Here is a 23381-nt window from a genome sequence, read left to right as displayed (position 1 = left end):
CCCAAGACAATGAGCAGGACATAGGTAGAATCCCTCTAATCATCTAACCCCTTGCCTCTGTCTCTTGGATGTGCCTCTATCTCCTGGGTATGCTTCTATCTCCTGGGTGTGCCACTATTGCCTCACTGCCCCAGCTTCTTCCACCTGGATCTTAGATTTGCCTCATATCTGATTGTGTATTACCCTGACCAACCTGCCGTGTCCTCACTCCTTTTCTGCCTGAGCCCATCCATTTTCATGGCTTCAGTTATCATTTCTACATGGATGACTACAGGTTGATATCACTAACCAAGACCTCTCACTGAAAGCCAGAATAACATTTCTAGCTGCCTTCTGGCCACCTCAAGATGGATGCCCACCAAGAAACTCAACACATCCAAAACTAACTTTATTATATTTTCTGCCAAACCTATTTCTCCTCTTGTATTTCCCATTTCTCTTTGTTGCCTCAGATCAGATCGTTACAGTAGAAGCTCTGTTAGTCAACCCCCAGTTTGTCAAAGCACCTCATTAACAACCCTCTCCAGTCGTCTTTCACACTCATCACTGGAGCCTAGTAGACTGTTGGTACATTGAACTTTCCTGGTCCCACCAGTTTAGTTGAATGCTTGCCAACAAACAGTTGTATTTTGTTTGCAAGCCAGTCAATGCAGTTGTACTTTTTATTATGTTACAAAATTTAATTAAATACTATACACAATAATGAAATACGAGTATGAAAGAGAGCTGGCTGTTCCTATGAAAACTAAGTTGAATACTTTGGAAAGAGTTGATGAGAGTGAGTGACTGAAAATGTTATAATCCAAATAAGTATGAGAAAGGTGAACTAAAAATGATTGGGAAAAACTTGTAAAAATTTCTTTAAGATTCTGCACTCTGATTGCCTTTTGCTGCAATTTAAAGAAACAGAAACAGAAACACGGTGTGGCTCATGCAAGAAAAATGATACAAAACTCCAATTAGTAGGCCTATATACAAAGGAAGGGCCTTGGCGCTCTGCTATACAATTGCTGGATGAATGTGCCCACACATGTCTTAAGTTAAAATATAATATCTAAGGTAACTGTAGCTGCCTTTTTTATTCTCTGCTTTAATAACTTACACAAATGACTGACAAAATTCAGTGCCTGACGTTGAATGAGAGACCTTCTAACTCATCTCCCATTATCTTCCAAACAATAACAGTACCTTTTCTCTCACCTCCTAGTCTTCAGGCGTCATTTCTCCATTCAGTTAACAAATACTTTTTAGGAGCTTACTAATTACCAGATTTACCTTCTTAAAACTCAGATCTAAGCCTCTGCCTCCTCTGCGCACAATAACTCAATGGCTTTCCATTATCTACAGAATGAAGCCAAAAGTGCTTAGCAGAATGTTAAAGGCCTGCCATGCTCTGACTCCCAGCCACCTTTTCAGCTTCAGCTTCCTAACACAGCTCTCCATATCCTCGAAAGATCAGTCACCCACACCCTGGTTGTTGCCCAAACACAGGACACTTTTCAGCATTCATTCAGAGAGGGCCTGAGGCGAACTCTAAATTCATCTCTCTCATAATTTTACTCATTATTGAAAATAGTAGTTTATGGTGGGAAGTGTGTTGTTCTCAGAAATTATATACTACAGAAAACGCTAAAAGCATCTGAATAAGTTTTACTGAATAAATTTCAAGTTGTAAAGTCAAGAGTATTGCATAACGCATAGTCTGAGGGTGGAGGTGGGGAGTGTTAACTTGTCTTTAATGATCAGAAGTTTAGATTTCTCGACACTCAAGACAATTTAGTAAAGGTTTAAAAGTCTGCATAGACATGATAACTTGATGGCCCTTATCCAGTTGTCCGACCAGGAAAAGTACCTAGTTCCTGGGTGACAAATATCAGTGGACTGTTGTATCATTACTATTCTCAGTTGTCTCTGCCTCTCATTCACTTTCTTTCCCTGGGAGGTCTTACTCCTGTGGACTGTCTTAGCCGCCACTACTGCAGAGAACTCTCAATGTCCATCTCAGCCAGAGCACCTCCGTCAGTTCCACTCTTCTCTGTCCAATTGCTTTTGCGTATTTTCACTTGGCAAAGCACCATCCAACATACCAGAGTTTAAAATGGAACTTCTCCAGCAAACACCTTCCTCTGCTTTCCATCTGTGGCACCACCATCTCCAAGGTTTTGGAGTTATCCACAGCTCTCGGGGGTCTGCTTTGCTCTTTGTTCTCCCCAGGCTACAACTAGTTGCCAATTATTTCCTCCTATAAAGACTGATGGTCTAACAGCTTTGGAAACTATGAGTACTTGCCCTTCACCATCAAACCTCTTGCAATATTTGTCTACATTCACTGTATTCACATTATTGCCTCCTGTTCGCTTCTCAACCCAGTGTAATATGGCTTCTGTCCCTAAACTGTTACTGAAGCTGTTCTCATCAAGGTCATGAATTACTGCCTTGGTGCTAAATTTAATAGACATGTCTCAGTTATCAACCTAACTTCTTATAGACTTTGATATCTAGACAACTCCTACTTGAAATGAATTCTTCCCTCAGCCGCTGTCACAGCTTTCTGTCTCTCAGGCTGCTTTATTATAATATTCTTTTTTTTTTTTTTCTGCTTTATCTCCCCAAACTCCCCTGTACATAGTTGTATATCTTAGTTGTGGGTCCTTCTAGTTGTGTTATGTGGGACTCCACCTCAACGTGACCTGACGAGCAGTGCTATGTCCGCGCCCAGGATTCGAACCCTGGGCCGCTGCAGCGGAGCGCGCGAACTTAACCACTCGGCCACAGGGCCGGCCCCTATACTATTCTTTTTAAGCTCCTTTCTTCTGCCCTTTTAAAAACTGTGTCTGTTCGTCAGAGTCCCGAGTCTTCCAGTCTCCTCCCTCTACACATTCCTCTAAGCAATCTCATCAATTTCCATGGCTTTAATTACCACCTCTGCCCATGATCACTAGCTCTGTGTCTCCAGCCCAGTTATTCACCTGAGCTCTGAAGATGCACATATGTAACTACCTCTGGACGTGTCCTCTTGGATATTGCACAGACGCATCGACTTCAATCTGCCTGAAACTGATTTTACAAAAATGCGAAAATACTCCTCCTACTTGCTTAGCGAATGGTACCATTGACTATCCATTTGCTCATGGCTAAAATTACAGCTATCAGTCTCGACTTCTCCTTTTTCATCCTTATTCTCCAATCAATATCAAAGCTCTGTCAGCTCTACTTTTGAAATTTTTCTAAAATCCATGCACTTTCTCCATCCCTTCTGCACTATATGGTTCAACTCACGATAATATTTCCTATCGATTTCTGCAACAGTCTTCTAAGTGGGCCTCCGGCCTCCATGCCATCCCTTCTCTGATCAGTTTTTCAGGCTACAGCAAAATTCCTTTTTCTAAACATACGGATTTAATCACATCACTTCCCAACGTTCCTGCCAATGTCTCTACACTGCCCTCAGCATTAATTCTAATCTCCTTCACACGGTTTAAGGGCCCTTTGTGATCAACCCCACTTGCCCCTGAGCCCCGTCTTTGCCACCCTCTCACATTCTCTGGTGCTTCTTTAAGTTCCCAGACTGCACCAATTCTCTGCCTGTGGACTCTGGCCATCCTTGGAAATCTGCTCCCCTCTAATCAGGCTCTCCTCTCCGCTTATGACCTCTGCACACCCTTCCCCCTTGCAATGTATTCACCCAGCATACTTTTTGAACACTTACCATGCACCAGGCATTATTCCAGGTGCTAAGATCACAGTAGGGAGCAAAGTGGGCGTGTTGTCCTGAACCCATGAGGCTCAGAGTCTACTAGACAGACAGACAAGTAAACTTAGGCCATTGAAGACCTTTGCGATGAGAGGGGACACTGGGAGCTCCAAGATCCCAGAGGAGGGCATCACTCAGGCTGGGAGCAGGAGGCTCCCTAAGGGCCATGTTATTTAGAGTGTTAGAACTGAGATGAAGCAGTAGAAAGGTAAGAAGCCAGGCAGTTTAAGAAAGACCTCAGAATCTTATCTTCTCTCTTTCTTATCTCTTCTGCTTTTTCTTTTACCTTCTCATTCTTCTTAATTCTTGTCCTTCTCTTTATCTCACTACCTCTGTTCTTTAAGCAAGCCCTTTGATTGGCTCTTACTGTACCCCTACAAGTTAACTATTCTCTTCCTTCACTGGTGGCATCCATTTCCATACAGGCCCTCTCAGCTCTTCAGCAAACCCGCCAGCTCCCTTTCCTCAAGTCTTTCCTCAAGGTGAAAATGAAGAAATCTCATCCCTTATAGCAGCATGTCGTCCATCTCTTGGACAAAGCTATCAACTAACTCGTAGCTGACTAAGGTCGTGCCCAAATGTTCCTTTTTTATCCTTCTCCTGTACACATTTCTGATTGTCCATTTTTCTGTTCTTATTTTCCAATGGCCCATAATGGCAAATTGTCTATGAGAAACAGACAACCTGTGATCTCCCCTCATTGTCCAAAATAGTACTTCACAGATCAACTTTAAGACGTCTTTCCTCATAGCTTTGAGATTCCTGTCAGACCGCAGGCTTTCCAGAAGAGCATGGTGGTAAGATTTCTGGACTTTCTGCAGCTTTATTCTAGGCCATGGCAATGCCTCTTACATACAGTAAAAATTAATAATCAGCTAACCCTACTCCATAAATCTCTCAACTTTCTACTTTCAGAGGGCCACAACATGTTAAAAAAATTTAGCTCACTTGGGGCTTGGTATTTTACATAGACCTCCCATTCAAGAAGTTGTCGCAATGTTACAAGGTTTCTACCAGATGAGAAATATCCTAGGATAAATTTGCAATCACCCCCCATCTCCTATCTTCCCCGGGGTAAAGGAGAGGGTGGCCTTACCCATGATTGGTCAGTGGCTGCAGGTGACTGCCTTGCATCAGGAAGGTCATTCTTTTCCTCACTCACTACAGCCTGAAGATTTGGCAGCAGCGCTGGTGCTTACACATAAAAGGAAGCTAATTTCTTCATTTCATTCTTTTGTTGGAACATTTTCCTACCTACTTACAAATAATCTTCCCTTTCCTTTAACAGCTCCTCTCTGAAGAGACCAACAATAGCACATTCATCAGAAGAGCTGAGGTGGAGCCGCAGAGGAGACAACGGAAGGCTGGGCCCCGGGGGGCCAGGCTAGAGGTCAGTGTCCAGGCTCTGGGTGATTGGCTTCCTAGTATTTCCAAAGGGAGCTCTTAACAGAGGCAGATGGAGACTTTCATTTAATTCCTTGTATGTGAAAAATATATATTTATATATACATATGTAATTGGTTTCCCCATAAAGGCAGTCATGTTTCTAGAACAATGGCTTCATTCAGGGCTTCCGAGAGTCATTAATGCCAGTTCTTTGGGGGACTTTATGAGCAATCATTTTCTTGCTCTGAAGCAAAAGAAGAATCAGAACACAAGGCTAACTTTTTCAATTTTGTTTTGGGGAAGAAAAAAAAAAGATGGCACCTGAGTGCTTTAATCATGGGCACCTTTGTGATGACACTGGACACGGGCACTGAGTTTTCACAGAGAACTTAACTGGTCGATAAAGACAATCATGGAAAGGGCAGTTAAACCAGGAGGTAGATGCTTGTACATACCATCTGGCAACTCTTGATAATAATACAAAATAGCTGAAAATGTTTTAAAAGGCTCACTCATCCTCAAAAAGATTCTATGCTTATTGTTCTTTAACATTCCCAGGATACATTTGGAAATTTAAGAGCGGAGCTGCCATATATGGGATCTGATCAGAGGGTGAGTGGGAGTGAGTAAGGCCAAAATCAGGCTGGTGCTCTGACCACAAAGCCGTATACCCTGGCTCCCTCTAATTCTCTGTTTAAGAGATTGAATACTAGAAAATTTACAAATAATCTAAGTATTCAATAATAAGGCACTGGTTAAATAATACGCATAGAATCATTGAGTGAAACCATTAAAATGGCAGTATATATGTATATAACTAAAGGAAAATGAAGGTTACAAAATAGAATATAATACATAACATCATTTTTGTGAAAGAAATATATGTAAATAACAAAAATACAAATATATACCATATACGTATATGTATATACACACACATTCTATCTATCTGTCTATCTATCTATTCAGGGAAAAAAATTGGAAGAATAAACACCAAAATGTTGACTTCGGTTATCTCTGCCTGATTAAGTTTTGGAGTGACTTGACTCTTCTTTTCCTCCTCACAAAAGTGTACTGACTTCATTGTGTGTGTAATGGTTATTTTTTTGTATAATAACAAAATGTTAAAACCCTAAATAGTGGATTGAGGCTTAAAAAATAACAACTAATAATAGTTATTTAAAAATATCTGTGAACTAGAAAGCTGAAATAGCATTTAAAACCATCTGGGCAGGTTAAAAAGAAAGCCTAAACAGTCTGAGGACAAAACATTATTCACCGTTTGGTTTGGCCAGTTTTCCAACTGTAATAACTATGACTTTATAAAAACATCTTCACGAGCCAAAAATAGGTGTTAAAGTGAATCATCAATTTAGTAAGTAATTATAAAGTAATCCCACCTCTGATATTGATTGCGTTTAACAATCTCATTCGGAAGATTAATACTATATTCCCTTTACTCTTTGTGATTTGTTACTGCAATGCTCAAAGAGATACTGTATGTAAAGGAATTATGCCTTTGGGACTCTGCATTAGTTTTATTAGGGAAAGGTGTGTTTAGATACGGCTTTCATTCCCTGACTTCTCCCTTTGGAAGAATTACATTCTGGTTAATCCTTGAGACAAGAGGCTGAGGCTAATATTTATCAACATTTATTAGCGTATCTATCAGGCGTTGTACTGGTACGTTTAACATTCACACCAATCCTGTAAGACAGGTATTTACCGTTGAAGAGACTGAGGCTCAGAGAAATTTCCTAACTTCTCTGTGGTCACGTAGCCAGTAAAGTGGTGGTACCAAGCTTCATACGCAAGTCTTTCTGACCCCAAAGACTCTACTCTCTCCAATGAAGCCACAGTTGTAACCTTCTATGGTGGTAGACTGTATTGTGTTTTGAAATTATTCAATCTCCCCTTTTCTATAAGAAGATTATACATCCTGTCCCATTGCCTTTGGGTGTAGCCATGTGACCTGCTTTGGCCATTGCAGTGTAAGCAGATGTGATGAACACTACATCCTTTAGGAGGCATTATGGGTTTCTGTCAGTTGACTTACTCTTTCCGCTCTGCCATATGAATGTCTCAAATAGGGAAGCTCCTTCAACATGGGTCCCAGAATGTGAAGACATGTGGAGCAGAGTGGAGCACAGTCTCACCAGCTGCCACCCCAAAGCTGCCAACATGTGAACAAGTGTGCATTCATTTTCTATTGCTGCATAACAAATTAACACAGATTTAGCAGCTTAAAACCACAAATTTATTATCTCACAGTTTCTGTAGGTCAGATGTCTGGGCATGGCACTATGAGATACCTGCTTAGGGTCTCACTGGGCTGAAACCAAGGTGCCAGCTGCTTTTCTCATTTGAGGTTAAGGGTTCTCTTCTGAGCTCACTGGTCATTGGCAGAATTTATTTCCTTGTGGTTGTAGGACTGAGTTCCTTTTTCTTGCTGGCTGTGGGCCAGGGGTTGCTCTTAGTTGCTAGAGGCTGTTCTCAGGTCTTTTCAGTGTGGCCCCTTCCATCTTCAAGCCAGCAATGGCACATTGAATCTCCCCAGCAAATCTCTGATCACCAGCTGGAGAAAATTCTGCTTTTAAAGGGTTTATGTGATTTGGTTAGGTCTACCCAGATAATCTCCTTACCTTAAAGTCAACTGATTAATAAACTTAATTACATCTGCCAAATCCCTTTGCCATGTGATGTAACATAATCAGGGGAGTAACACCAAGGGATAGAGACCATGGGGGCCATTCATAGAATTCTGCTACCATAAAGAGATAATTGTTTGTGTTGTAAGCTAGAAGAGATTTTGGAAGACTAGATTTTTTCTGAAGCAAAACTGACTAGTGCAACTGGTTACTTGAAATTTTGTTTGTGCACATGTGTTAATGTGCATATGGAAAAAGACACAAATCATAAAGGGCAGCTCAAAGAATTTTCACAAAATGAACACACCTGTATAATCACCCCCCAGATTAAACAAATAAGCAGCAACAAACAAATAAACAAAACCCGGAACATTATTAACACCACAGAAACCACTTTCCAGTCATTTCCCTTCCCCTAAAACAACCACCATCATATCTTCTAACAACATAGATTATTTTTGCCTCCTTTTGAAATCTTATAAACGGAAACTGGCTTCCTTCTCTTAATACCATATCTATGAGTTTCATTCTTTTTGTTGCTTGCAGTTTTAGTTCCCTTGTTGTATAATATTCTACTATATGGATATGTCACAATTTGTTTCGTCACTCTACCTTTACTGATAGGCATTTACTTAGTCTCCAGTTTTTGGTTATTACAAATAATGCTGCCCAAACTGTTTTTGTAAAGCATCTCTCCCTCTCTCCTCTCTCTCTTTTTCTCTTCCCTCCCTACCTCTCTCCCTCCCTTTTCCTTCTTTCTTTCTTCCTTCCCTTCTTTCCTTCTTTCTGCCTGCCTTCCTTCCTTCTTTCTTCTCTTCCTTCCTTCCTTTCTCTCTTTCTCTCTTTCAGATGCCTTCATATCCTAGATTTAACCTTCCTTTTTCTAAAAAAAGGAGGGAACACAATTTGGTTGTCAGCAACTTTCAAAATTAATCTTTAAGAAACCCTCTCTGAAAGATAATTTGGAAAATCACAATGAATAGATTCAGACCAAGTAAGTAGGGAACTGAAGGAAGGCCAAAAACAAGATAGGATTTCACACCCTTGGTTTATCTCAGGGCAGAAACCGCTTAGGTAAGACCAAGGTCATTTCAACCATCACTCTGAGGAGCCATGCAGTGTTGTGGGAAACATCATAGGCCATTTAGGGCTCTGAATCTGGTTCCTTTTTCTAGCTGGAAATCTTGGCAAGCTGCTACTTCTCTGAACTTCATTTCCCTCACCTGTCATGGGGACAATGATCTGTTGAAATGTTTAGATCTCTTCCCATACTTCTATCCCTTATGCAAAAAACAACAGCACATTTGGCCCCAATCTCACTCCACCATCAGTTCTCTGGCCTTCTCAGCCCTTCTGGTGCCCCAGAAAACTGACCCCTATAGACTGTACCACCTGGCTCCAGTATTATTTTGCTTCCAGTTGAGTTCAGCCAACAGGAGGCACTGGCAGGAGGTTGGAAAGAAGGAGGGGAGAGAGGTTGGGTAATTACCCTGCACACACACTGCTCCCTCCCTGCCTCACTGCTGTTCTGGGATGGCTGCATTCTAATAAGGCCACAGCTTTTCTATAGCTCTAGCTACTATCTGGCTCCAGCGACACCTTTGTCCCTCTTGCACTTTAAACCTAAAGGTGATCATGAGTTCACATTCATTGGTGCTCCACCATCCCTTGGTTTCTTAACCCAGTCTATCCTTCTGTAAATAGTCCCTTTATTATACTCTCCTCAGGCTTAAGCCCTTTCAGTGGATCTGCCTTTCCTGAGATGTCCCTGATAAGAGAGAAGGGAGCCCAATCAGATTTTCAAACACAATGGAGAATAGGAAACAAGTTGAAGGTCAAAGAAAACCAGAGATTTACAGAATCAGGGAGATGAGGTGGAGGAATGATGAGAAGGAAGAGTCCTATGTGCAATTTCTGTGGTCTCTGCTAAGAACTTCACATGCATGGCATTTCAACTTCATAATATCTCTATGAGTCAGCATGATAACTACCTAATTTTAGAGGTGAGTAAACCATGAACTAGAGTGGTTAAGCAATTTCTTGAGGTCACTCTTTAGTGAGTGGCAGAGCTAAGATTTCAATCCAGGACCTTGTCTCCCTAGCCCATGCTCTTAACCGTATACTGAACTTACTCTCTTTGGCAGAAACATGAGCTGAAGTTTACTGCTGGCTTTACATACTTTCAAGACTCAGTGTGTGGCGTGATTGGCTATCTTGAAGGGGCAGATATTTTGGAGATATTAAGCAAATTTATTTGAGTGTTGATGAGTGCAGAGTTGGAAGGCTGCACTGAGAGTAGTTGGCCTCTCTTCTCTGTGTCACTTCCTGCTCTCAAAGCTCTGACAACTTCCATTGATCCCAAAATAAAATCCAGCCTCCTTTGCCAGTCCTTTAGAGTTCTCTGCAATCATACTGCATCTCCCTTTCTAGAGTTATCTGCTACCAGTCACACACTCAACTTGCTCCAGTGAAATTGACTTATTCTTTGTGGTTCAATTGTTTGTTCAGAAAGTTGCCTTCACTCCATTTTCCTCCTTTGAAATCCTCTTGAGCCTTTCTGGCCCACTTAAAAGCTACTTCTTCCAGACAAATCTTTTCTTATCACCCCAACCACAAGTCACCATCTCTCGCTCCTCTGAACATTGGCAGCTTTGTTTACACTACTTTCTCTTCATGTATCATAAGCTACTTGGAATTTTAGTTGTCTGTGCTCATCTCTTTTTCTCTCCTATTAGACATTAGGAGCTTAGAGGACGGGGAATAAATATTAAGATGAATAAAATAAGACCCTTGCTCCCAAGAAAGTAAGAACACAAAGAACTCAAATACCAGTGCCTCTGTGTAATTTGGCATTTTACTTCAGGCAAATGATAAGTTCTTTGGGCATGTAAAAAAGTGAATGTTCTCATTCAGTGGAGGGAATCAGGGAAGCTTTCTTGGATAAAATGACATTTGGTATTTACCTGGCAGTCTGGTTGGGCTGTCAGTTGACGTAAGTTGGGGAGGGCATTCTATGAAGAGAAAGCAACGTGAGATAGCTTTAAGAATATTGTTTCCATTGTGCACCCCAGGATCTCTGGTGATTAATGAAACTGATAATAGTGTCCATTATTTATTGAGTGCTAAACACATGCCAGGCATTGTGTTAAATACTGTTTATACATTATCTCATTTCATTCTCATAAGAGCTTCCCCATTTTACAGATGAGAAAACCGGAGCTTAAAGAGGTTTGGTAACTCATCCAAAATGGCCCAGTTAGTCAGTGGCAGAGCTGAATCTTGTACTCAGATCGAGCTGGTGGCATAGTGGTTAAGTTCACCTGCTCTGCTTTGGTGGCCCAGGGTTTGCAGGTTAGGATCCCAGGCGTGGACCTAGCACTGCTCGTCAAGCCATGCTGTGGCGGCATCCCACATAAAATAGAGGAAGACTGACACAGGTGTTAGCTCAGCCACAATCTCCCTCACAAAAAAAAAGAAATGTAAAGAGGGACAAAAACATCTCCCAGAATGACCACAAGAGCCTATTGTTACACTTGACAGAAATTAGACCATAAAATGGGTAAAAGTTTGATTTATTTAAACTATTATTCACTCCATAGAAAATAACACCAACATTATGAATATTAGTGGCCTGGCAAATATAGCTTATCTGACTGAATGATATATAGGGTGACTAACCATCCTGGTCTGTCTGGGACGGAGGGGTTTCCCCAGGATGTGGGACATTCAGTGCCACTGCAACTGCCATCACCTAGGCAAACCTGGATGACTGGCCACCCTACAGTAAGATCAGATGTTTCAGTTTCTATTTCATATGCTAAATTCATATGAAATTTTAAAGTGCTAAGAAAAAAAACCCTGCTTTTTTGTTTCTAAGCCACAAACTTCTATTCAATTTTTTAAATTACAGATTTATCGGAAAACTTTAAATGATTGCTTTTTTAGAAATAAATAATGCAATAAAGTATTACTGCCTTTAATAAACTGAAGATTTTTTTATAAGGAATGATTCAATCATTTCATTACTTTAAAGGGTGTCAAAGCTTATGCTTTAAAAATAAAACTAATAAATAAGCCAACAAAAAAAGCGTGAAATGAAATGACTCCTGGACAGCGAAGGAGAAGCTGTAGTGATGAAGCCAGAGCCATTGCATTGGCGATGCTCGTGGTGATTCTGATTGGGCCTCTGACCTGGGAGATGTTGAAAAGGGCTCAGAGAAGCTGTGATGTATCTTTGTATTTGATGATACAGCAGATAGCTGCATATGTGGATTGATGAAAGGAAATGATGGGATGGGCTGAGCCTGTGCCTGGAGCCTCCTCGACAGAGGGACAAGCTGCAACTGAAATGGGGAGAACAAGGAGATAGAGCCCTAGAAATGCGCCAAGACCTGAAGATCATCCTCTTTTGTCCTTAAGAGCAGGGCTTCAGGCAATTCTGTTTATTGCATTAGAATTTAATAATAGCTGAGTGGTTTTTAAAATACATTTTAGAAGGAACGTTGCACATGTTTGTGATTCATTCTAATTTAAAATATTAGGTGTTTTATTTTCATTCATTGCTTTTATTTTGTGCTTGCTGTACATAAATGGGAAATGATTAACTTTCATCAAATGAAAAAAGCTGGATACAAAGCAAGATGCCAAGGGTGATTTTGATTTTTTTTAAAAGAGCATATTTTGTATACATCAAGAAAAAAGAAGTAAGTTAAATTTACTAAATGTTATTAGTGTAAGTTATTTCTTGGTTGGAAAATAATAAATTTTTATTTTTCATTATTTCCTATTTCTCTAAAATAAATGTGCCTTATTTTTAGAGTAGAAATAATTCTTTATCAATAAACATTCTCTTTCAAGGAAAATAAAACACTCTGATTACTTTCATATCTACTAGAGAAAATAAACTATTAATCAGCATTTCTTGACTATTGGGTACAAATCAAGAAGAAGGCATGAGCCATACCCTCAAAAAGTGTAGAATATATCAGGAAAGACAGATTGAACCTGAAAAATAGAAAATTTTAAGTATTAGATTGTGATTGTAAAAGCCAATGTTATTCATTTTGTGATTATAAAGGCCATTTTTATTCATTTATTCATTACAACAGTAAGTTTAATATTATTTTGTACCATATTCTACTTTACAACATATTGAAAAAAAATCACTGATTGCTAGAACCTGCCTGCATCTTAGAGAATAAAATATGTCCCAGAAAATCCCCCTAAAAGCTTTATGCATAGGTTCCCAAAAGAGCATTTAGTCTACAATAATCCAGTCTGCCCCGTTTATGAATGCTCACCCTACTGAATCACTTCCATCCTCTCCATTTGTTACTCATCTCACATCTCACTAATAGGTGTCTGTGTTGAATCTCCCAATTTTATGGAGTCAATGGAAATCAAAACCAAATGGAAAAAGAGAAAACGACCACACTTGCAGAGCTTCAAAAATAATTTTTTGATTCTAATTGGATCCGCTTTGATTACAACTCTGACCACTTGAGTCAGTCATTTTCATTTTGGGCTGAGATAGATTACCGCTAATGTGATACTTCTCTATACTCATCTGTAAAATGGAAATAAAGCTGATTACCTCTCTTTTCTTAGGAGCTTTGGAATGGGGGTGATGCTATCTTCCGCTTGCTGATGAAAAGTACCTTCTCTAAAGCAAGTCTTTGTGGGAAAATTTAATATCAAGGCAATCATTATGATTGGCTACGAAATTTGTTAAATATGAGATAGTCTCTTTTTTTCAACACAAATAAATACAAAATAAAAAACAAGAGACCATTCCCTCAGTATACCAACTGGAAAAACTGGTTTCTCACCCTTCCTAAGAAATTAAGCTTGTTATTGTTACTACAGCAACAGATTGTCAGTGTGAAGACTGCAGTCTCTCTGGCCTTCTTGATTACTGAACAGAAGGAAATAGAAGAACACTTTATTATTATTTTTATTATAAAATTAAAAAAATCATTCATTATGCTCACAAATGGTTGGGGATACTGGTGCAATAATAAGAACCACACAGCAAAAGGAACTTGGGCAGGGGGATACTAAGGAAGTGAGCTAGACCTCTGGGCACAGAGGGTGCCATCTGTGACCTGCTGGCTGGGCAGTGACCTCTTGGTTGGCCTGGCTGGATTCTAAGTCCCTTCACTTGGTCTTGTTGCCCTCTCTCTGGTGGGAAATGATGGGTTGGTGATAATGTGGGGATAAAAATTCATTCCGTCACCAATCAGCAGGTGTTTCTTGAGCTCCTGCTACATACCAGGTACCATTCCAGCCCCTGAAACGGTGTTTGAACGAACGGACAAAATTACTGCCATCAGGGACTCACATTCCTGTGGAGGAGACAGGCCAAAATCAAACAGGTAAACCCACACAGAATATCAGTAGTAACAACTGCTGTGAAGAGATACAAAGTAGATCAAGATAGTAATAGGAACATTTTTGAAACAAGAGAGAAATACTGGAAAACTAAAATCTTCAAGAAAACCATAACATTTTAACTTGCCTATAACTAGGCCTGATAAACATAAATTACACATGAATGTACTACATCAGTCACTTTTGAAACAAATATAGACTAAAAAGGAGCCTCTGTTTGCCAGGTACTGCAATCATTGCTGGGAAAAATGAGACATTGACTCAGTTCTCGAGCTTAAAATATGGGAGCCCTTAATACTGCTAATGGAGGCCCCAAATTTGAGACCTTCAATTCTTTCAGGACTCTATGTTTTGTACCTCTCTTGAGTAAATTCCCTAAAGTTTTCCAAATATGCTTTATTTCTCGAAAAAAATGTCTTTGGGATATTTGAATGTAGTTTCCTACAGAGAAAAGAAGCCTTAAAATTTTCACTCTCTGGCTTACAATTTCAAACAGCAAGTTCTTCTATAGAACTCATGACTTTGGGAGGTAGAAATGGAAGAAAATTTAAATGGGGTTGGAAAGAATTTGAACAGATTTGTGAAGGGCAGAGCCATTCCTAGCAACTAAGAGAAGCTTAAAGGTGTGGAGTGTGCGTTCTGCTAAGGAGCCTGCAAAATGGAGGACCCGCCACGGGATGAAAAGAATTAGGAAAAGCCCTGACAGTTAGGAAGGACGAGCAAGCCCTTCCTTGCCAGCCGAGGTTGTGCTGGCCACGGACGACTGACCAAGCTGCAGGAACACCAGACCACCCAGCGTGTTCTTATCAGACTGCATTTATCTTTATTGTCTCGTAAGGAGACTGGCACTGGTTTGGCAACTTTGCTGGACAGTATGCAGGCATTATATTTTCACATTGCCATGAAACAACAGTAGTGATTGCAGTAAGCACCCTTGCTGCTTTTTTGATTATCAACATTCAGCTCGGATTGTAATTGAAACGTTTGCTTTCTTTACTTGGATTGAAGATCATATTCTGCAAATGATTCTAAGGTGCTTTATAAATACTGTATGTAGCAACATAGAAATGTTTGTTTTTACAAGAATAGCCAGGGTTGAGCAAAACAGGGCGTTCACACGGAAGTCTTGGGAAATCCTGATTCTAGAACCTTGTGAGGATAAATTCCAGAGAGTTACAAGCTGCTGTTTCCCTCCCCTAAAGGTTTTTCATGTTTTTTTGTTTTGTTCTGTTGCTTTTTGTTTTGTTTTGTTTTGTTACTTGTTAACCTTCAGACTATCAGGGTCATGTGCTATTGTGCTTGGGTTAATCTTGCTATCCCGGATTGGAACACGACTCTATTGTGTTAAGTGCCCTTGAGAATCGCATCAAGCTGAACGGTTGACAAAATGAGACCTACAGCAGTTCTGATGAAACGTTAGAAAAGAAACGATTCCTCTATGAACTTGTCCAGCACTGGCCCTGTGCTCGGATCTCTCTTTTCCACTCCCAGTTTTCCACATAACCCCATTCTCTTCACACTGGGGCATTTTTGGTCCTTTCCATTTCAGAGAGTATTGGCAATGGGAGCGCCATTAGCACGGGTTCCGGCTGGTGGAACACCCTGTTTCAGCCCATTTCTTCTGACAGGACGACCTGTACCGAGGTAGACAGCAGCAGCTCTTTGGAAGATCCCATCAGTCAGTTAATTAGTGGCAGAGCTCACATGTGCACAAGCGATATTATGATACATCCTCTCTGAAGGGTCATTTCTAGTCACAGTCCAAATCCCGAAAAATCAGAATCAAAATGTTAATAAGCTAATAAGGCTGGCTGTAAATTTTTTTCAGATTTGGAAACTGATTTTATTAAATTGCAGAAGTAACACTTTCTCCTTTTCCTTTCTGCATTCGTTAATTTGTTTTGAAATGTGCAGACGATGGAGATTGTGTAAACTGTAACCTACACCATCTCAGCATTGCCGCGTGCTTGCTACAGGTTTACTGCATTGCCTCTTTCAAGTTCTCTTTGTTTTCCTTAGTTTCCAGCCTAGCCTCGATATAGGCTCGTTCGCCCTCCTTTTTTATTTATTTGCCTTTTACAACCCAGACCAAGGGTCAGCTATTTCCTCTGGCTGCCATTTAGTCTTCAGAAGAGCAAAGTTCTACTTTGACTTTTGAAATACTTGTCTACCTTCAATACTTGACCAGTTTATATTATTTTGGTTGGGTCATCTTGACATACTGCATCATAAGTTGTGTTCTTACATCCTTGCCTGGAATTCTGTTTGATGAGATGTAAGTGGTAGAGTCATTTTGGCCTCATATTTGAACAAAGAACTGCTCTAGCACATGCTCTGTATAGGGTGTGTGTATGTATGTGTGTGTGGGGGGATGTGAGTTTGTGGTGAACGGCTGAAGAAGAGAGCAGTTGGAGAGAAAACCTTTTTATGCCTGTGGTATCAGCAGCTTCTCCCAGTTCAAGGAAGGATTTGAAATACACCCTCAACACCCTTGGCCTACCACCCTTGAGGAAGTCTGGAATCGAACTGGGCAATCTCCCATTGAGATTTCCCAGAAAACTGGGAGGTTCTCCAGAAATTGCCATACAGACCAGCCCGGGTTTCTCTCTAAATCTAGGTGGTTTTGGGGCTGCATGGCAAATAAAAGCAAAGAGGTCTGGAAATAGAAATCTGCTTTGGTAAAACCCCAAACCTGTCAGGGCTGATTTTTTAAGTTGTCAGGCTAGTTAATTTTTCAGATCTCCCCAGGAGCTTGTTCCATGTGGGGAAGAGGGATGTAATGGGCAGAGAGAAGGATTATATAGACGCTCAAAGGTCATTGATTGAAAATGTATGGGAGTGAGAAGGTCAAGATCTTCCTTTGCATTGAGAGCACACTGAGGGTGAAGGATCTGTACACAACAGGCACTCAGAAAATACTTAATTTTAAAATTTTTAATATTTAATTTTATTTCTTACCAAAAAGGCTTTCGATGGGGATAAAAAATATATGTTAAAACATTTTGAAGTAGCTTCCAGAGCTTTGTAAGCAATAATCAGGCAGAGAGATGGACTAACCAGTGCTCAGCAAGCCCCAAGAAAGGGCTGGAATGAGGAACACAGGATGATCCTGCTTAGCGTGTTCTTCAGGGGCCACTGCATGGCTGGTGACCTGGCATCTCACATGTTACACTCTCATTTGGTTCCATGACCCCAGGCTTTGAAGGGTCACCATGAAAGGTGATCTCAGCCCCAGGTGCCATGGCCACTGACCTGGCATGACCTCTCCCACATCTGCCTAGGCCCCTGAGCTAAAGAATCTTTTACATTCCCAGCTCCCAGTAACTCTGTGGGCGTCCCTGGCCTGGTCAGGATCTGCCTGCAGGCTGTTGTCCTTGCTGACCCACACCTAACAGGAAGCACGAAATTGGGCAGAAGCTATTTGCCTTTTGTCCACCCCCACATTCCTCAGCCCCCCTCCTCTGTACTCATGGAAGCATTTCCCCTTAAGGTTAGTCTGGCTTCATAAGTACCAATGCAAATCAAACCAGGATGGAGAGGAGCTGAGAAGTTTTTGCCCTCTCTAACTCCTCCCATCTGAACCTCAGCAGATGAGGTCTGGAATTAGTCTTGATCATTCCAGAAATTAGACAAGAGATCCAGAAATTGGGGAATGATCTCTATTCTACTGTACTGGCCCCTTCTGTGCAACTGTGTTTAGGCCTTGGACTTGTGTTGAACACGTCAGTGCCCTCACATCCTTCCTTACACCTCAGCTTGGTTGGCTAGCTGGGCCCCGCTATCCTGCCTCACTTTTGCTCAGCTCTGTTGCCTTATCTATAGTCTTTCAACAGACTGATCACTTGGCCCCACAATGCTGCTGTTCACCTGACTTCATGGGTCCCTACTCCCTAGAGTTCTGTTGTCTTATCACCTTGGTGCTCCTTTGGATATCTACTTAGGCTAGACTTGATGTGGCCACACCCACTTTTGACTGCATATTTCGGCTATTGGCTACTTTCTGGGAGGCCAGAGCCATGGCTGGGTCAGTTTTCATAGCCGTAATTCTTATTTCCTCTTCTTGCCTACTGCCATCTGTCACTGAGGTCCTAGCACGTGTTCATGCATCTGTGTGCAGGATAGAGCTCATGCTCTTTTCTGCTCATTAGTGCTGTTACTAGACACACTGTCCAGACCTCATGCTGCCCCTAGCTGGCTGGAGTACTTGTCAGGCCTCTCCTGCTTGACTGGCCTCCTGATGCTGACTCTCCTAACTGACTCTCTCCTGGGCTAGTTAGGCTATGTCCTGGCAGGACAGAAAGTCCTTGCAGGCCATTATTCTTAGCAATTCCTTCACTTACCAATCAGCATCCTGGTATACTCCATCATCCTCACATAACCAGGTGAACTGGCCAAGCTGCGTTGAGAATATCCATGCTCAATAAACATTTGTTGTCATTGATTTGATTTGATTTGCCAAACTGTAGTGTGCTTTGTAAGTTGCCCTCTCTCTAAGAGACTCAGTGATAAATGAACTGAGCTAAGACAAACAAATTGAGTGACAGTTCATGGCTTTTAAATGGAATTACTTATGAAAAATATCAACAGAGAATTCCTTTATGTAAAGTTTTCTGGTGCATTTCTTAACTGCTACAGAGAGATGAAGGGACAGAGAAACAGTGACAAGAACACTACTAACAGAAAATTATGCAGACATAAAGAGAAAATATATTTATATCAACAGGTTTGATTTCCAAAGTTTTATTCAGCCACTAGTCAGTAAGAGCTAGATTAAGGAAAAGCTGCTTTAGAGACTACTTCGTCTATCACACATGAAAATTCCTATCTTCTCCTTAAACCTCCAACTCCATGTCCTCTTAATGCTGGGATAAAAGTAAGCCACTGTCATCTGTCACTGTACAAATGTGCCCAATGGCAACTAGCCTTTTGGTGGTGAACATGATGTATTCTACACAGAAGTCGAAATATAATGACACACCTCTGAAATTTATATAATGTTATAAACCAATGTGGCCGCAATAAAAAAAAATTACGTTTAAAAAAAAAAGTAAGCCACTGTCAATCTCATTCTCCATTTCTTTTTCTGTCCTCACAGTGTCTTGATGCCGACCCTCAGTCTGCTTCTCTGGGAGGCTGTGTGGTGAAATGGGGAATGAACATGTGTTTGGGGCCTAAACGGCTGTATTTGTCCCTTATTAGCAGAGTTGTATATACATAAACTACTTATCTAGGCATAAGATAAATAGATAAATTGTTTAAAAGCATCCATAAAATGAGGACTACCATCTCTCTCAGGGTGCTTGTAATGAAGAAATGATAAAATTTCTGTAAAGTACCTCATGGAGTGTCCAGCTCAACACAGAGCAGTTCCTTATTCCTTCTTTCTCCCCTTGTCACATTTTCTGTCAAAGGAAGGGGAGGCCTCTCCAAGGTTGTCCAGGCTCTTGTGCTGACCTATCGCCCCAGCTCTCCCACAACAGGTTCCCTCACACATCTGCCCTCTCTAGCATGCACAATGTCTCCCTCTCCCCAGGCACCTGCCCTTCTGCCTTTGATGGGCACGAACACATCTGATCCTGGAGAATAACTTCTACCTATTATTTTCCTAATTTCTAATATCTTCTTCTTTTCAAAGCCAACATACTAAAATGAGTCCTGGGTTTTCATTACCAATTTTCTCACTACTTGTCATCCCCTTAATCCTTAATGGCTTGCAGAGACTTTTAAGTCCCTCCAGAGGGAAATTTCCACAGTCCGGAATGCTGTCCTTCTGGCTTGGTGGGATTATTAGTCACTTAGAAGTATCGTCCATGCTCATCAGATGATAGGAGTGTTTTCACATGTATAAAGAGTTAACTATGTTAGAACTATTGCACTGAAAAGGCTGCCTTATAGGAAGAAGAAGACACAAGGAATTCAGGTCATAAAATTTGAAAATTATGTAATCTTATATTTTCATCAGCAATAAAAAATTGTATTTTAGAGATAATCTCTAAATAGCCTAATACAATATCCTATAGGGAAGGAACTGTAGATATAACTGATACAAAGATAGAAAGATACATAGATAGATAGTGTATTAAATTGTATTAGTGTCCCTTTAAGAAACATCTGTTATTATTTCGACCTGCTTTGCATAGACTGGAACCCTTCCAGAAGCATAATACATTATACATTTGGTAAACTACAGCTCTTTTACCTAATTGCTCCTGTAGGAGCTAATGACCCCCTTTGCTGATGCAATCAGCGTGGAAAGGGTATGCTCAGGCTCACACACGGCCTTGTACATTCACATTTAGTTCAAAATTAAGTGCAATTTCAAGGTGTCTTTTTAAAAAAATTCTAATCAATCTAGTATACTGTAAGCATCGCTTAAACTTCCACATTTGCTAAAATTTGTGAAGGTGACTTTGGTGAATGGATTTTTGTGTTTAAATAGACTCAGTTTGCTGTATATGCAAAATGACTTGTGCAGAACCAACCATGGACATTCATTGAATATGCCCTTTACTCTCATAATATTGAAAATCACAGCATAACCTGAAGGACCTCACTTAGATAAGAAATCAGTGTGTGATTTATACAGTTACCACGTAGAAATTTTATCAGGGGTCCATGCCCAGCTTGTTTCTCTGTTACAATTATTATTTATCGAGGTAGATTTGTGGATTGGATTTTCTTTTATTTTTGAATACATACTTGATTTCTTGGTCAAATAAAAATGTGTAAGCTCCATACAGTTTAAAAAATAGCTTTCTGTAAAAAGATAAATAATATGATTTAAAACTATTTCTCTATTCATAGCATCTGAGAACTGTAGAGCTGGAAGGACCTAAAAAAAATAACATATTCCCATGCCCTCATTATACAGGGAAGCAGAGAGTCCCACGAGAGAGCAAGCAACTTGCCAAGGTTTGCTTCTCCCTGCAAATTGATGACCAAACTAGGATAAGAACCTAGTTTACGAGACACTTGATTCCATGGAAAAAGGGAGGCACATACACAGTTATGAAGGATTTCTAAAGAATTAAAAAATTATTTCAACCATTCCATGGCAATATAATGCAGAAGAAAACAGATTTACCTTGGAAAACCATTAACTAATTAATTTATTTTTTGTATGTATGGAGTATCCTGAATTTTGTATTCATTGTCACACTTCTTTTAAATGAAAATAAGTAATTGAGTATTTTTTTTCATTTGAAGTTTCACAAACTAAGGTTTAAATAGTTCCATTGATAGAAAAGAAATTTCTTAGTCAAGTGCGGTGTATGAAAATTATAGTGGGAAAGTTTACCTACGTAGTCTAATCATCTACTAGTGTTCTCCATTTATACATAAATATAGCCAGTGCTAAGGGGCCTTGTTAGTTTTGCTAATTACAAACAATACTGATCTATTCATTATAAGAGATTATATACTAGTTTAACTTAGCTTTGGTGGTTACTCATAACTGAAAATAATGAACGTGCTAGAGTTGAATATAGACTATTCTTTCATTCTAATTTTCACTCACATCAGTGTATTACAGTATTCCATGTTTTACAGTATAAAAACTCAGGATTGCTTATGGTGATATTTCTCTGACATATGATATTTCTCTGCTATATATTTTTAGTCTACTTTTTCCTCCTACAATAATCAAAGCCAGAGATTAGTGAAAAACCAGGAAATTTTGGTTAACACGTTGGTGGCAGACACTGCTACTCTCAATGCAGCTGCCCCTCTAAGGGGCTTTGAGAAAATCACAAATGAAAAAAGATCCAGGGGCCATGTTGGATATTGACAGTCCATCAAAAGAAAAACAGAAGACCATGTGAAAGGGAGATTCACTGCTATAAACCAAGATGAATCTGAGAAGAGAGAACAGTCAAATGACAAGTTAGGAGAAGATCAGAGGCCAGAGCAACTGGAGAGGGCAATGAGAGATCAGAGAGAGCTGAGAGGGAGGTAAAGAGTAGGATGCTTTCAGAACCCATTTAGAAACACTGCACTCTAATTGCCATACCATGTCTGTGAACAACTGGCCTGTTCTTGCTGGGCTGGGATAGGTCTGCGACTCCATACCATCTTGACCACCACCATGTCTCCTCATTTTTGGTACCATTTATTAAAAACATTAATAAACATCTACTATGTGAGTGCAAGGTATTGAGATCACAAAGAGGAATAAGACAAAGTCATTGCTCTTAAGAAGTTCAATCTAGTGGAGGGCAAAGGAAACTCAATATATATTGAAAGCCCATGATGTGCCAGACATGGTGGAAGGCATTTTATATACACCATCTGTTATGGGTGGAATTGTAACCTCAAAAAAGATATGTTGAAGTCTTAACCCCCAGTACCTCAGAATGTGACCATATCTGGAAAGATGTCCTTAGTTAAGATAAGGTCTACTGAAGAAGGGTGGGCCCTTAATCAAATATGACTGATGTTTGTATAAGAAGAGAAGAGACACAGGAAGAACACAGTGTGAAACAGAGGCAGAGATTGGCTCGATGCATCTGTGAGCCAAAAACACCAAGGATTGCTGGCTGTCACCAGAAGCTAAAAGAGGCATGGAACAGATTCTCTCTCAGAACCCTCAGAAGGAACCACCCCTGCTGTCACCTTGATTTTGGGCTTCTAGCCTCCAGACTGTGAGACTGTGAATTCTTGTTTGAAGCCACCTAGTTAGTGGTACTTTATTACAGCAACCCTCAAAAACTAATATACCATCTAATTGAGGCCTTATAAGAATTTACATGGTAAGTAGTGTTAACTTCTCCTAAAAACTAGATTTTTTAAATAACTTGTCTTATTCCAAAAGAAATAGCTTTGGGATTAGACAGAATTGAATTCACATTCTGGTGAATGTGACAGCACTAACTAGCTAGAAAAACTTGGAAAAATTGTTTCAACTTTCATAAGGCTACACTTGCCCTTATGTAAAATAGAGATTATTCTATTGGAATAGATCATTCTATTCTATTCTATTCATACTTCTTGATTTACAATGGCTGCCAGGACGATAATAATCAAATTTGTACTCCAAGTATACAGGACCTCAGGCATGCCTTTTTTGTGTTTAAAACCCCTTAGTATTATATAAACTTTTGTAAGCTGCTTTAAATTTGGGGTGGGGGGTAAATTAAATTAAACACAAACATAATTTTAGATAAGGCTGATGCCGATAGAATACCATCCATAAATTACATGTTAGG

General features: G+C 40.2%; 1 protein-coding gene across 16 annotated transcripts in view; it reads left to right on the top strand.

Moving 5' to 3' along the window:
* The window catches only part of LMNTD1 (lamin tail domain containing 1), a 366288-nt gene that overhangs the window by 238954 nt on the left and 103953 nt on the right, over positions 1–23381 (top strand). For all 16 annotated transcript variants that reach the window (XM_070494977.1, XM_044775237.2, XM_070494981.1 and 13 more), the window contains one exon: positions 5043–5144. In XM_070494977.1, the coding sequence (XP_070351078.1) occupies positions 5043–5144 (102 nt within the window). The remainder of the gene's footprint in view (positions 1–5042; positions 5145–23381) is intronic.

The sequence above is a fragment of the Equus asinus genome, chromosome 22 (assembly GCF_041296235.1).
Source record: "Equus asinus isolate D_3611 breed Donkey chromosome 22, EquAss-T2T_v2, whole genome shotgun sequence".
NCBI classification, from domain to species: Eukaryota; Metazoa; Chordata; class Mammalia; order Perissodactyla; family Equidae; genus Equus; species Equus asinus.
This window is presented reverse-complemented; position numbering and strand designations above follow the sequence as displayed.